Below are 15,810 nucleotides of genomic sequence, written 5' to 3'. Positions count from 1 at the left end.
GCGCGGCGCTGCGCTCCGCGGTGCTCCGCGGGCGCCGCTCGCTGCGCGCACACGTCCCACCCCCTGCTCCTGCCGCCTCCCTCTCCTGGCCCTCGCGGGCTTTCTGTCTACAGGACGTGCCTAGTTCCCCACGCTCCAGAACGTGCTGAAAAGCTCCCCTGAGCCACGCCGGGTTCAAAGGAGGTGTTTGCGGTTTAAGCACAGCACCTCCTCCGGGCACAGAGCTCGGGTCCCAGTTCTGGCGGCGGCATGCACCCCCTCAATGCCAGATAAACACTTTATTCACCACAGAGGCAGGATAACTCCTCTCCCTTTGCACACCCAGCCAGGCTCTTACAGCCCTGCTGCGTGCAAAGACACTTGAGTTTTACTGCAAGGCTCGGGACCCTGCTGCACCTCTGAAAGCTCCTGGGTGACCCCACTCTGGAAAGGAGCACCCTGAGGGACACAGCTGAGGGACCCAGGTCATGTCCAGCTGCTAAACACTAAATTATCAAAATCTTTTCTTGCTCGAGATCTTAAGGGGAGTCCTCCAAACCAGTCTCCCAGGAGCAACCACCCCAGGCTTCATTATGTCCTGTGGTCAGCAGCAAGGCTAGAAGAGCAAAGCAGATGCATCTGCAGTGGCATTTTCAGGGTGACAAACCACCCTGTCCCGCAAATGGCACCTAAAGGGCATAACCAGCATGGGAACAGTGCCATGAATTCTCATATATTTCATTTCTATCTTGCTGACAACTTCATGGGAAGATGCTGAACACAATTCCTGCCTCCTGCCCCCAGGTCCCAGCGCATCCTGCTGTCACCAAGGTCCTCCTGGTGGAATGAGAGGACGAAGCAGAGTGAAAAGCAATGCCACAAGGGGCTTGAGCGCCAAGGGGACTGCAGGGCACGCAGGGGGATGACACAGCTAAATGCACCGGGCACACCTGGAGCTCGGCTGCTTCCCCACAGCTGCAGCTCTGGCCCACAGAGACCTAATTCAAAAGCGAGCAAACAAATAATTCAATTTTCCGTGGCAAGGAAGGTTTCTGTGCCAGCTTTGTCCCCTAGGAAGCATTCCAGCACCACGTTCTCGCTCCACGGAATTCCCCCTTCCCAGCAGGTGTGGCAGCAGGAGCAGCCTCCCAGGCCAGCACAGGCCCATTTTATCAGCAGGGAGGGAGCGGAGCAGTGCAAGGCAAATGAGGAAGAAAAAGAGCTTCAGCTTCTCTCCTTCCTTTAAGCTTCTTTAATGTTGCTGCTTAAGAAAGGAAGCAGCGGGTGCAGCCTGGCAATTCTGCACATAGGTGCAACTTGAAGTCACCTTGTTACTTCCAGCTCTGGGCTGGGCTTTGTATTGCAGGTCTGAGCTGCCCTTTTTCAGCTTAAAATGCATCTTTTGGAGCAGCTGCTGAGGCCAATAGGAGGGGGCCCTGCTGGTCTCCCTCTGCCCGGAGAGATCCCGGCATGAGGGAACACCCTGGCCAGCCCCTCTGCTCAGCTGGAAGGACAGGCTCTCTCTGGGCAGAGCTGTGCCGGGACCACAAAAGCATGGAAAACAGGGCCAGGAGGGACCTGAAACGCTCATCAAGACCATCTCCCTGCCCCGAGGCAGAGCTAACTACGCACAGCACAGCCCCATTGAACACCCGAATGCATCTCCACACCCGAACGCATCTCCACATCAAAGGGAGCTTCTCCTTGCTGCGAGGCCGAGGCTGATGCAGCACAGGAGCAGCACCCGCCTCCCTGCTGACCCCCAGCAAAGCAGATCTGGGTGTTACGGGGCAGCTGAGTTAACAACCGGCCTTCTTGGCACCCTCGCCTTCAAAGCACATCGCAAGCATTAAGGATTATCTACAGGAATTACGAGGCTGCTCTTCAGCATTTCATTTCCTTAGTCCTAAATACAAATTTTAAGACGATTTGGTCACTTTACCAGGCTCCAGGGCAGTGCCCTGGATGTTAGAAGGGATTGCTCAACACACTGCAGCTCCTTCAATGCCTCAAAACCCCACCTGAGCCTGAGGACTGCCTTTTTCAGGTGCTAAGGTATCAGCCTTTGCTTCCCAGATGAGGGGCACCAGCCGCAAGGCAGCCCATGCCAACACGCACTCGTGCAACGAGCAGCCACAGCCTCAGTGCCTGCACGCAGCCCGGCTCCCTGGGCTCACGGGAATCACAGTGGCCACACAAGGTCAACAACAAGCCCAGCTGCTCCATACGGTGGCTTATTATTATTATTATTTTAGTTTTTCTGCTGATACAGCACAGGCCTAAGGGCAAGTCCGCATACGTACCAGGAAAGGATTAGGTTTGACGTCCAAATGAGCTACCCTACTCTATCATTAAGCCAGTACCCTATTAGTGGTTATTATCACTACTGTTTTACTACTGTGTGTCTCGAGTGAAAGCTCTGGCAGAACCCAGCACTGGAGGGTCTCCAAGCCTGTGATCCTGCTCCAGAGGGATCCCCTGGAACCAGGATGGACCCAGCTTCCCTAGCATCACATATCACTGTATAGCAAGAGTGGCAGAAATGGGGAAGCTCTGCACAAGGAAAGCACTCCGGAGAATCCCTGCCTTCACGGGGCTCAAAACCAGAGAAGAAGAGGCAGACTCGGGGAGCCAAGGGGACAGTCCTGAGGTTGTGCTAAGGATCAGGGGCAGGAGTCGAAGCAGGGGCTCCCAAAGCCCATTCAGCCTTTATCCGGTGTACACTACAGCCATACAAATCTCTTGGACAATTCCCTCAGAGGCTGGAATTATTCCCCATCATAATATAATACTTTTTGCCATCTGGTGCCCCAGCCAGGCCTCATGATCAGGTAATACAGTCCTGGCTTGTCCAGAAGTCCGGAGAGCCTTCAACTTCACATGGATCCACACAGAAACAGGTGTCTTTCAATAAAGGAGCACAGGGCCACGATTCTCTCCACTTGTCCAGACAATATTTTAATTTTGTAATCACCTCTCTGGCCCTGAGGCTGACAAATAAGCTTCTCCCTTTTAGTAAAAAGGTTTCTTTAGCAAAAAAAGATGCAATTTCAAAAATAGATGGGGAAGAAGGTCTGCAAAATGATTCATTTGCAATGGCTGCAATTGCCAGGGTAATTTAAGCACAGGCTTCACCCAGCAGCGGGGGCCGGGGAGCCGGGTCAGCCCCGCGCTCTCAGGACCACGGGCTGGGTGTGAACGTGGACCCTTTTCCCCGATTCATCCTCTGTGGCGGCCGGGTCACTAGCAATAGCTTAAATAGATGGATGTAATCCAGTTAATGTTCTCTGAATCTTGTACGTTTTAAACGTAAATATCTAAAGCAAGCAGAAGGAGCATCTCCTGGGAGGGGATAAAACTGCTATTTTTCAATTAGAGTTTGTATAGGGACCAATCATTTTAACCAATAGGATAAATCTATCCCTTCATGTGACCTTCTGGGTTCAGGTGGCTTTTATCATACCAAAAATATCAGAATAATAAAAGTGGATGTCTAAAATTGGGAGCAATTACTATACAGCAACAACTCCGGGCTTTGGTGCCCCGGGCAGAATTTGGTCCCTAATTCAGGTGATCTCAGGTGTTTTGCTGCCCTGGGGTAAACTTCTGTGATAAAAACACAACAAAAATCACAAGGCTTGGTCATAACTGCAGTTGTGAACCCCCATGAGACCCAACATCAACTGGCATTTACTGCCGTAGAGAAAAAAGTCTAAAATCCTCATGAAAAGGCAGATAAAGAATGAAGATAGTCAGATGAGTATTAACTGTGCTAAGCAAGTCTTTAAACTGTAAACTCAGATTAAAGCAGATTAAAAATACACCAAAGCAGCATTCCAGGGCTGTCATCTTTAACTCTTTAAAACCAAGGCAAGAAAATAAAAAAGCATGATTCCTTCCGTGCAGATGCAGACCATGGGGAACCTCCAAAGACTACCAAAAAGAGAAAACCACACCCTTTAAACAAAAAATTGAGAATTACGATATTTAAATCCCTCTTCTCTCCATTGGACCCCCTTTAAAAATTTACTAATAACCAACTACGCCTGCAAACAATGCACCTCTTTGTGCATGCTGGCTGAATCCTCACTCTCGAGACAGCCACAGCATTGAATGTAATTGCCTGTGATTGCTGGAAGCTGATTAAAAAGCTGACAGAAAGGGTGCAATTAGAAAGACGGAGGGGAAGGAAGGATCCCAGCGTGTCGGAGGAGGTGCTCAGACCAAGGCGGGCTATTAACTGGGGGAGCACCCAGCTCCAGAGGGAAAGCAAGAGAAGCTGCTGTGCCTGAACTCCCCGCAGCTTCTCCCCGGATCCTGGGATCCAGTACCCACAGGGCTGAGCTCAGGGCTGGAGGCAGGAAGGTTCAGGTCCCTCACGGAAAGGTCGGCACCACATGGGCTAAGCCCAAGGAGCAGCCGTTCCCAGCCCTGACGAGACACAGCCCCAGGAACTGGGGAGTATCTAGGTCAGGCGAATTCAGCAACTCCTTCTTAATTACCCCAACGAGGAGAATGAGGGCAGCAAAGGAACCACCCTCTGGCTTAGAAGTGATCCTGACGGGGGCCCTTGGGATCACAGGTGCCCTGGTGGCCCTGGGTTCACTCTGTCACACACAGCCCCGGGATAAGGTGCCCCATCCTCTCCCCAGCCCACCAGCTCCAACCTCCGTTAGGATCAAGGAGCTTCCCAAGGACAAGATTCCCAGGCTGAGAAAAATCACAGCAAAGCCTCCATCCACAGCACATTAAGGAGGCAAAGCAGGGTGGAGAAAGAGCAGGAGATGCAGAATACCAATAGACCAGGAACAAATTAAAGGGCAGCTCCTTCTGACCCTCCTCAGAAAGGCACTTCAGGGTTGCACACAGACTGCACCTCCCCACGCCACAGAGAGCAGTCTGGATTATGTGTAGATAGCCCAAGGCATCCTTCACTTCATCCTCTTCCTCCTTCCTTGCCCACCTGGCTCTTTACAGTAAAGCCTTTTTCACAGCACTCCTGAATGAGGAGCTTGTCCTCTGCTCCCACCAAGTTACCACATGGCTGGGGCAGGCAGAGCCGCTGTTGGGGCCACAGTGCTCGAGCCCTGTCACCCCTGGGCTCCCATCCTTCCTGCCACCCGGGAGGGGTGGGAGCCTGAGCCCATGTACAGCACCCCATCCGAAGCATTGGCAACTCAGACCTTTCTTGGCAGGAATTGCTTCTTTCCAGCTCAGAGGCTTAAATCAATCCACCCTATCACAGCACTATGTTAAGATACCCAAACATCAACAACACAAGGCTGAGCTGTCAGGACATCTTTGCCCTATAGCCAGAAGATGAAAGGCAAGCCTCTGGTCACCACAATAACTGCCAGCAGGTAAAGCCAGGAGAAAGACACTGCGTAAAAGATGTAGAACTAGTCTGAACTTTGCACCTCACATATATTTCTCATAAGCAAGAGGACAATCCATCGGAACACAACCTATACCTTTCCCAGACATTYGGGACAGGGAGCCTTGGACCTACTTCAGTTTCTCTTAGAGGCTGTGGGGTCCCTTGAATAAACCTGCACCATGGTTAAGCCCCCACCAAGAGCCCACCAGGTCTGAGATCTCATGGGGTAATGATGAGTGAGGAACCTCAGGAGATCTGTCAGTTCACAGTAGCGTGAGGATCTTGCCTCCTTCCAGAGGGCAAAGTAACACACATTTTGTCCACATACTCTGTTCCATTCTTTTTTATCTACTGACATGTTGCTGGAGAGCTCGGGTGGTGGAGCTGGCTGCAGCAGCTGCGGAAGACAACTGATCCCATGGTGCAGAAGTGCCACAAAAGCTGACTGGTCCTGCCAATCCTCATCTTGGCCTTCACATGTGGGATCTTCCGGAGCAAAATGAGATACAGGCAATGGACAGAGGGTATTTTAATGGTCTTGGAGAGAATCAGACTACACGGTGCTGCAAGGCTGTATGGGAACGCTGCCTTCGCTCTAGGGATGTAGGAGAATTAGGAAATATCTGTTATAAAACTTTCGAGAGCTTTTTAATATATGGCCACTTTGCTCTCCATGAGCTGGAGGGCAGCCAGACTTTATACTCACACCAGGGGTCTGTTTCGACAGCTCCTCTTGGTAAGCACAAGGCTGCAGCCTGCCAAGGGCTCACAAGAATCACTGTTCATGAAGCTAACGCGGTTACAGACTCCACTGAAAACTTCCATTTCCTTTTCTTTTACTTTTAAGCAGTTCTTGCAAGTCCTTGAAACACATGGGAAATTAAATAAATAAATCCCCTGACACCCAAATATAGAGAGGAAAAGGGAAACACAGCCAACTTGACCAAGATCTTAGTTTACAGAATGTATTTTAAGGACTGGCAAAGAGTCAACCATATGGCTGCAAAGCTATATGGAGGTTAGATCTAATGTATAATAAACTTGACAGTGCTTCACTAGCCAAGTAGGGTGTTATTTTTCCAAACTTGGCTGTTTTGAAAGAAAAGACTAATCTATCTTTTCAAATTTATCATCAACATGTGTGTGACCAGCTCCTATCCACATCCTTAAACATATTCCAGCTACGGTCAGGGGCTCGTGCAGTAACATACTGAGCATGTTACAAGGCTTCTCTATCCTCATGCAAACACATCAATGTGAGATACTTATTTTACCTGAAATTAAAAGTTAGACTTTCACTGTTCCAAGCCCAGCTGGGTAGCGGATTGTGGCAGATATCACTATAAATCCCAAGACCTAGGCATGTATTGGTGACAAGGAAACCCTGGGTGCTCCTCGGAGCTGAAAGGCAATGGCTGCATCCAGTTCCCCAAGGGCAGGGGCAGCAGATGGAGCAGGTCACGCTGGCAACCCCGGGGCAGGTTGTTCTGCAGGGTGCAGAGCAGCATTGCACCGTGCCAGGAGCAAAGCCGTGTCCACTCAGAGGGGACGACGTCCCTGGACAGCACAGCAGCCACCAAGCACTCAACTTGGCGGCAGCAGCAGCTCTATCCTGAAGTGCAACACTGATACAACCCGATTCACAAAAGTAAGAAGAGCCCCAAGTCTCCACGTTTAGAGAGCCTGAGATTGTGTTGTGCCTTTCTGGCACTTTCCTGGGGGATCCCGGCTCCTCGGCTGCAGAGGGGAGCTGCCGTGGAGGGGCTCCAAGGTGGGGAGGTGCCGGAGGGTTGCTGGACACTGCAGGGCACCAAGTCCATTTTCTCCATCCCTTGAATTTTAATTCAACTTTTTATTGCATTATCTATCACTCCAAATTTATTACACTTAATAATTAATGGAGAGTAATATAATTACTAAAATTATCAATAATTGATAGACTATATTACTTATTCTGAATTTTTATTCAGTGGGGGAGCAAAGGACTCTCTAGAGTAATGAGAGACAAGACAGAAAATGCAGAGCAGGCTGCATTTCACTTGGGAGACACCACCGCCTTTGAACACACAACCACTTTTCTTCCCTTACCAGACTCTTCCTTGCACACAGCAGGACTACACAACCCTGCATCTCTCAAAATACTGCTTGCAAATCCATCCTGCCAGTTCTGAGCACTGCTTCATCCACACGCCAGGTCCCTGCGCCACCCTGGCACTGGGCTCTTCCCACTGGGAAGATACTGTTGTGAAAACCTGGAGAACAGCTTGGGAAAGACATGAGCATGATGGGCTTTAGGCAATCTCACCCATGCAGGTCCTCTCACACCCTTACATTGCAGCACATACCCCTCAAGCCACATTCCTGTCCCACATATAGCCCGAGTGTCACACACAGATCCAGGTCAGGATAGGGCCCTTTGTACTGAGTGTGTCAAGCAGACAGTGCCCACATGGGCACTAAGGAGCACCCCACGTCTGCTGCTGGGGCACAAACTGATGCTTCTTAATGTGTTGGGATTTGCTCACCCCAGGAATAAAGCAGAGAAAGAAGAGAGAAGGAGAAAAGAAGAAAGGAAAGAAACAGAAAAGCAAGCAGGAGAGGCAGGTCGGAGCTCCCCAAGCTGGATGAACAACTGAGCAGCGCCAGGGGACACTCTCCATCGGCGTTAGCGAGCAGCAGCAGTTGCTTCACCAGAGCAGGGAATCTGTTTGCGCTGGGAGGCCGATACTGCCCTCCCTGCAGGCAGCACCTCCTCGCCCTGCAGCACAACCGAGCGTCGGCACAGACGCGCATGGATCCATATGGGCTGCTGGGCACCTCCCTGCTGGAATCCACGAGCTTCAGCACGAGGATGGGCCCTGGAGAGCCTCATGCAGGGCAGAGAGCTAGAGGTAGAGCTTTCCCAAAAGGATGACAATATTTGAAAATGACCTAATTGGCAGGCTAAAAACCCCTTCTGCTGTAAGGCAGGAGGATTAAGTCTCACTCACAGTTCCACCCGCACAACCAACTTTCCATTTCTCCATATTTCTCTAGTAAGTTAATTGCATAATGAATGCTGGTAATTAGCACGTTGCAAGGAGCCAGGCAGAGCGCTGCAGAGGGGCTCCCGCAGCCGCGCTGACAGGTTAATGCTCCCACCCCAAGTCAAGGGTTTCGGCCCTGCCAGGCTGGGCACCGCACAGGCAGGGAGGGCAGAGCTGCCAACCCAAGGCAGCACCATGTGTGAGAAGAAACTTCTCGAGTTCTTCCTCCTCTCAGCATTAAAGCCCATTCCCAGCCCTGCGCCTTCCCGAGAAACCAGAGGACAGGAGCACTCTCCCTCTGCTTCAGGCACTCCTGCTTCCAGAAACAGGGAAGTGGCACTTTCGGTGCTACTGGCAATTAGAGCACACACCTAGCACGCAATGGCAGGGAGAAGAAAGCAGCAGCCTCTGCTCCAGCCTCCTACAGCTCCCCAGGAAATAAGTGGATGCTGCAGCCTGCTGATTGCAGCACCCAGCGCGTGACGGGCGCTTCACATACCATCAGCACTTCATTTCAATAATATGAAGTTATGCTGCTTGGATAATATTTATGTGGGCCAGATGTGCCTCTCTCCTCACTGCCTGGATGACACACATGTGTATATGATGAATGAGGGTGTTTTCTTTCTTGTAGACCTTTTTTGTTCTTATATGTATACAATTACCCTTGCATTCAAATGTTTTGATATGTAACTAGTATTTATTTCAACAGCAGATTAGGTTTGGACAGCAGTGGTATTTTTTGCATTCCATGACTAAAATCAGTCCCATTTTCCAATGCCAGAATTATTTGCTTTTTCTGACTAGTGAAACTTCTCCAGTATTCCCAGAAAGGATCTCTAGAAGTTGCCAAGACCCTTTACTTAAAAAGGCAAATATGCCAACCGGAGATTCGCTTTTTATTAATCTTAACCAGTGAGGCCTTCAAGCATTTTTAGAAGATAAACATTTTGTAAAACGGCACCCATTTCCTTTACTCATCCAGATAACAACTCTCATACAAACGACAGCTACAACTTTGCCTTTAACTACTCCCATCTAAGGTTTCTGATCCATCCCTAACTTGGTGGATACTGAATGAGAATCCTCTAAACATGAAATATAAGGTAGAAAAACTAGCAACTAGTGAAAGACTTCTGCCCATACATCACACAACTTCAACAACAACTACCAATAAGCGAGTGTTTTCCAAGAAAAGGCTGTGAGAAATGAGTGATGTTCATGGACTGCTTGAACCATGAGTAACAAGAGTGCCAGGTGCCCGAGTTGGACATTAACAGGGAAATGGCAGGAGCGTCAGGCCCGGGCAGGGCAAGGTTCACTGCAAGGCAGCTGCTATCGCACCCAAGACTGGGGCATGGCACAAGTGCCTCCTGCCCACCGAGAAAAAACAAAAGCTTCTTAGCCAGAAAGAAGAGATGGAAACTAGTTTAATTTCTGTCCTGATTACTATTTTATTCACTTCAGTACTTTACTACTTCACTGACTTAAATTAAGGCAGGAAATCAAGGGAATGGGAACAAAATTCACCTTATAGGACCTACAGCATTTACAGCCTTCAGCCAAATTTGACTTGAGATCAGTAGAGGGTTGTTTGCCTTGAACAATTACTATGAAGTGTGCAAGGAGAGCATGTCACTCAGAGACAGAGCCTATTTGCAAAGCTATAACTYAGATTTCAAACAGCTCTAAAGTTGATTTGAAACATTCTAGCCYAGTGAGCAGACCAGGGGTCTGTGGAAACAGGAGCAGGAAACCTTCACCACCTTTGTCCATTTGCTTAAAGCATCAATGTGTAAATGAAGGAGGAGAGAGAGTATGGCAAGATTTTAAGGATTTGGTATGATTTAGAAACTAGATGGAGCTCATATCTAGTTTGCAGAACTGCTGGGGTGACAGAAACAGCAGTAGTAAGGTCATGTCCAACAAAAAGTCCCAAGGGACTCTGAGCCTTACCTTGTGCACACAAGACTTGGCATTCAGAAAGAACAGCTCTACCGTCGTTTTGTCCTTGAGAAAGGAAATGCTCTCAATGTAGAACCTGGAAAAGCAAAAAACAATGTTACTTTCTTGAACACATTTTTCTTCCTCTCARATCATTCTGATTTCCTTAACATTTTGTTCCCTAGTGATACAGAGGAACTATGAGTTACAGCACTTAATTTCCTGTCTATTAGGAGGGAAGAAGCAGAAAATCTTGGGCYGACAGCACACAGGGAAAGACAATCTCCTTATTGAATAGAACATAGATGCTTGATGACTCCTCATCACTTGGAAACCCTGCATATTTCAAAGGAGCAAAACCCATTGCTCCTATGCAGACAGGAAAACACGGGATTGGAAAGGGCAACTGAGAAGGGGAGTTGGAGCTGAGCAACACAGCCCTGAGGCACTGCCAGGACAGACCCTGCCCGGGAGCTCTTGGGCAGGTTGGGAAGGGAAGGTCTGACCAGCAGCTGCTGGGACCAAGTTGGGTAGCCCAATTCTGCCTCTACGTAAGGAGAAAGACTAGATCTTCTAACACTCCCCTGGACACTCAGTTTAACTCACAGGGGTTTATTTAACCTTAGTGGCCAGGCATTGGCAGGGGCCACGCCTCTAAGCTCCACTCCTCTCAAGAGGAATCCAGGGAAGCCTAGCAAGGCAGGCAGCACTGCCAAGGAATGTTCTGAGGAGAAATCTGGAGCCACCACCCACAGCACCCCTGCAAGCCCCGAGCACGTCACCACACTCCAAATCAGCAGTTAATCCCTCTGCAACCTATTAGTCTCCTAAGACATATTCCAGGCAAAATTTGCTACCAGAAGCATAAGTCTACATGACAGTGCAAATGAGCGACACGTGCTGCAAAGGCACTGCCAGCTACATGAACTCAGCGGCTGGCGCCTCCAGCCCAGCCTGGGTGAGCAGATGGCTCCTGGTTTGTGATGGTCCAAGGGACGAGTGCACGGCTGGCGCTCACAGGTCGCACTCAACGTGTCCACATGCTCTGACTCGCTCAGGGCTCCCAGCGCAGCGGCGCCGAGACGCAGTGAAAGGTGCAGGGAAAACACGTCTCTAATTTGTGGAACAGRGAACTGACAAGTGAGTTTAGAGAGAGATAAATTTGTGTGAACACAGCCCTGTCAGTGCTCCTGTAGGTGTATAAAGGCAGGATTCATTTTGAACAGCCAGCTCCTTAAGGTTGATGAATGTTAGATCCAGACTTTCCCACCCAGTGCCAGAAAAGAAGGAATATCCTCTCTTCCTGAGCCAAGTGAAAATGAGGGACAACCACCAGCCTGGCAGCAGAGACCAAGCCAGGGCTGCTTCCTTGCTCACCTTTGATAGCAGGAGGGCTGGATGGCCAGTACAGAGCCCCTGAGCCCTCCCACAGCCCCAGTGCTCCTGCAAGAGCCACAGGTCTCTTAGGAKAGATGATTTGCAAGACGTGGGAAAGTCTGGAGCATGTGGTTGGAGGCAGCAGWTCCAACATCTGCTGCACCTGCCAGGCGCTCACACAATATTTATGCTGCAGCTTGAGACAAACATACATTAAATAGTAATTGCTTTAATATTTCACATTCCTACAGCACATGGCATCAAATTAATTTTCAAGCACTGCACAGAGTGCCTCTGCAGGACAGGGAGACGATGAATTATCCCATTTTATAGGTATGCAGCCTGGCCCAGGCAGACCCCAAGCCCTGCATCCTGCCCCAGGGCTCTGCATGGCCAGTTTATATTCGTTTCCATGACTCACCTTTCCGAGCAAGGAGAGCTGCAGGAGCCCTGTGCAATTCCATCCCCTTTCGATCATATCAAATATCATCTTTTCAACAGCTCTGCTAACCTCCACTTTACAGATGCTRTAATGTTTCTCCACAGAAACGCAGAGCTGGAGCAGCTAAAAGCCTCGCTGACACTCACTTTGCCCTGACCTGCAGCCAGACCAGCACTTAGAAGCTGTTACCCTCCTTAACCTGCTAGAGCCTCGCTCTTCCCACTGGTCTGAAAAGCTAATTTTCCTCAACTAATGGCTTTGTTTGCAGTGTCTATCAGTTAAAGTCAGAAGCAATATAGCTTCCCTCGTAAGCAGGGCAGCACTTGGCCCCTCTTCAGAGCAGGTTCCCCAGATCATGGTTGTTTATGGCACCATAAAGCCCTAATGTTATGTCCTACACCATGCTGAGCATTTGAGGGGTCCACTGGCTTCAGCAGAGCTCTCTTGTAGGCAAGAATCTTCCCCCATTAATTCCTGAGTAAGAAGAGAGTTTCACAGATGCACAAGTGGCAAAGGCTCCATTTTTTTCTAATCTAAAACTACCATAAGCTGCTGAGATGACTCAGCGCAGCCATTAGGTAGAAGCGCTATGGCAGGAAAAATAGAGCACTCAGTCCCCTTAAACCTCATCCAAAACAAACTCATCCGAATAACCAGAGAAATAAATAAAAAAAGAAGTGGCCTAACACCAAACAGAAAAGGGCTCTGCTATTTTTGACAGACACCGGCCCTTGCTGCCTCCCACGCCGAAGCAACACTACAGATAACGTAGGAGGATGTCGGGGAGGCAGGGCCCTCCCCGAGCCAGGGCAATGTGTTTTATTTCTTTGGTGGTACAAGTTGCTTGGCTTTATCACCATGGTACAGGCAGGCAACACTGGACTGCAGAGATAAGGCTGTTCAAGAGACAACAGGCATGTTTGGCAACACAGTAAAGTATATGTTGTGTTTTTATACCTGATGTTGTCATCATCTTAAMCTAGAATGATGCTTTTATAGGTCTGAAAGCAGCATCACCCAGCTCTTCACCAGCTCCATGTACCACACAAAAACCTACGTGACTGCACTAATTTTAGGCCAATTGAAGAAAAGCAACTGAAGCCTGTAAGGATTTCTCATATGCTTCATTACAGAGCTGTGAACCACAGAGGGGCATAAGGAGGTATCTGGGGATCCTCCTGTATTTCCAGAACATCTGATGGAAAGTGGTCATTGCATCACGGAAAAGTGCTGAGAACTGAGGCCCTGGTGCCATTGTCACTGCTTATGAGAGTGGTGGCTTCTCACCCTATCTTGTAATTCTTGCATCTGAGATAAAAATAACTGTGAAACAGTATTTACCCTAAACATGGTTCCATCTATTTTAAATAACACATTAATGAAAGAAAAAAGTATATAAACCACATAAATACTTTCCACTTTCTTGGCGAGTCACTTGCTTTCAAGCAACCAAACTATAATACAAGTAACTTTTTCTCTAAACTTCAAGCTCTAACTCCCTTGAAGTAAAAAGAAACAAAGAGAATTTTCTGTATAGAAAGAGTTCAAGCTGCATATTTTAATCTAAAAATGAATAATTTCAACAACACCAATGACAAGCAATTCAGGTTTTAGAAGAACCACTTTTCTTGAAATTGTTGCAAACAGGATAGTCAAAAATGGGTTTATAAATAGGGTCAATAGCTGGTATTAAATTGGTGCTTTTCATTTTCAAAATGCTGTGCTCTCACTCTAAAATGCACTAAGCATCCCGCAAATAGCAGGAGTTAAGTAATCTTGACACAGGAAACCCATCCAAAGAGCTAGACTGACGCCAAATTAACATTAGTTTGCCAAAAGTTCATTTTAATTGACAGCTCCCACCCAGAGGAATATTAAGCTCAAATTCTGCTATGAGATTCACTTTCCTTCTTGGAATATTCCATTCAGCTCCATGACCTTATTTCACGTACCTAGCCGGGTGGAGTCAAGACCAGATGAGTCAATGCACAGCAGAACTGCTAAATCAGACATTTGCTGGAGAAGTGAACACTGATGACTGAACCTACACTGAAGGGCAAAGGCCTTCCATGAAATGCCAGAGGAGCCTTCCCTTCAGGGCTAGAGCACACGGAGCTGCTCTCAGCAGCAGGGATGCTGTGGGTGCTGCACACGGAGCCCAGAAGGGCCGTCTCAGCCCTTCCTCTGGTGCTGCCTGTTGCTGAAGGCCACTGCAGCTCATGGGACATGTGGAGGGCCACCCTGAAAGCATCATCWGTCACTTTATCTTCATGGTTGACCACTGTCCAGCCCAGGGAACTTGAAGCTGGTTCCTGCCCATCTTCTCCCCCTGCMTGGTGGCCACGGAGGTGCTGCCCATGCCAAGGAAGCCCCTCCTTTGCTTTTCCATCTCCGCTGGGCCACCAAGTGGTGCTCTGAGCATTTCAGCTGCTCATCTRAGAGTCTAATTAAAAGAATAGACTGTGACAGAGCCCATGTGTTCACAAGAGATAAGCGTCTTCTCCCAAGGCACACGCCACAGAGCAAAGGCTCTGAGTCACTTACTTGTCCAAGAGCTCGTGACAAAAGAGAAAGCTGCCAATTTTGAGGCATTTCTGCAGCAATATCCATTTCCAATGGATCAGATAGCTTTTCACTGTTAATTATTTCTGCTTCCTCCTGCTTTTGCCCTGCACAGACTTCTAACTTTCTGCCCACTTGCCTGGCTCCTAATTGCTTGTTTCAGATCCTGTGTCCCAGAGTAGTCAGCCTTAAAATTAACTTCTAGAAGTGGTGGGTTTTTTTTCCAAACTCCTTCTTTAGGCATTAACTCTTGCCCTGCTCTTGAATATTCTGCATTCAAGACCAGTGAAAGCCAAAATCATGACCCAGCATCACTGACCCCAACCAAACAACAGCTCAAGCGGAACTGCCTTTGCAGCTTTCTTAGTCTTCACTCTTGAGATGGTCTTGGCAACAGTTTAACCCCTGGCAAAAGTCACTGCAGTCAAGAGCAGTGTTATCTGGTGAGCAGATCCTCAGAAGGAGCAGAGTCCTTCAGTCCTCCCACGTTGTCATTGCGCGTAGAGGGGACAGCATCACAGTGAAGGCATGGCAGCARCCCGTGGGTAGAACACACAGAAGGGCCTGTATCCAGTTTCATTTCTAGTTAAACACATGAATACTGGATTTTTTAGTGCATTTTTTTCCTTCTGTGGGAAGGTGTGGGAGAGAAGGAAGCTATGAGCTCCATCACAAATAAAAGGGCATAATAAAATAAACAAAAATACTAAAGATAATGAAAAATAAGAGGAAATTCAGCAAACTGTGCTTTTTTTGGAACCATTCCCCTSTGATTAGGGTGCAGAGGATGGGGCAGAGTGCAGGTGCCAAGCTACCAAACTACATGAAAGGCTCTGCTTTGCAGGTGCCTTGAATGATTAAACACCCAACGGATAAATTTATCAAGGCATGAAAGGGGAATGAGGTCAGTTTGCTCTTGTTTTCCTGACAGACTGTGAAGAAAACAAAAACTCCATCAATACTAAGAATACCACATTTATTCTTTTTTTATTTTGCCAGCACAGCTCTGCCAGGTAAGGGCCTACAAAATTATCCTAACCAAGAGAACTTTGCCAGCAAAAACCCTAAGGTAATGCAATGACATAAGCCAAAATCATCACTTT

General features: G+C 48.5%; 1 protein-coding gene across 1 annotated transcript in view; it reads right to left on the bottom strand.

The window, feature by feature from the left end:
* FRMD4B (FERM domain containing 4B) overlaps positions 1 to 15,810 on the bottom strand; it is a 61,639-nt gene that overhangs the window by 38,110 nt on the left and 7,719 nt on the right. The window contains exon 5 of the mRNA XM_026052672.1: positions 10,339 to 10,423. Coding sequence (XP_025908457.1) covers positions 10,339 to 10,423 — 85 coding nt within the window. The remainder of the gene's footprint in view (positions 1 to 10,338; positions 10,424 to 15,810) is intronic.

Source organism: Nothoprocta perdicaria, unplaced genomic scaffold (genome assembly GCF_003342845.1).
Source record: "Nothoprocta perdicaria isolate Ctin4 unplaced genomic scaffold, notPer1 scaffold_9, whole genome shotgun sequence".
NCBI classification, from domain to species: domain Eukaryota; kingdom Metazoa; phylum Chordata; class Aves; order Tinamiformes; family Tinamidae; genus Nothoprocta; species Nothoprocta perdicaria.
Note: the sequence above shows the minus strand (reverse complement) of the source record. Positions and strands in the feature narration are given on the sequence as shown.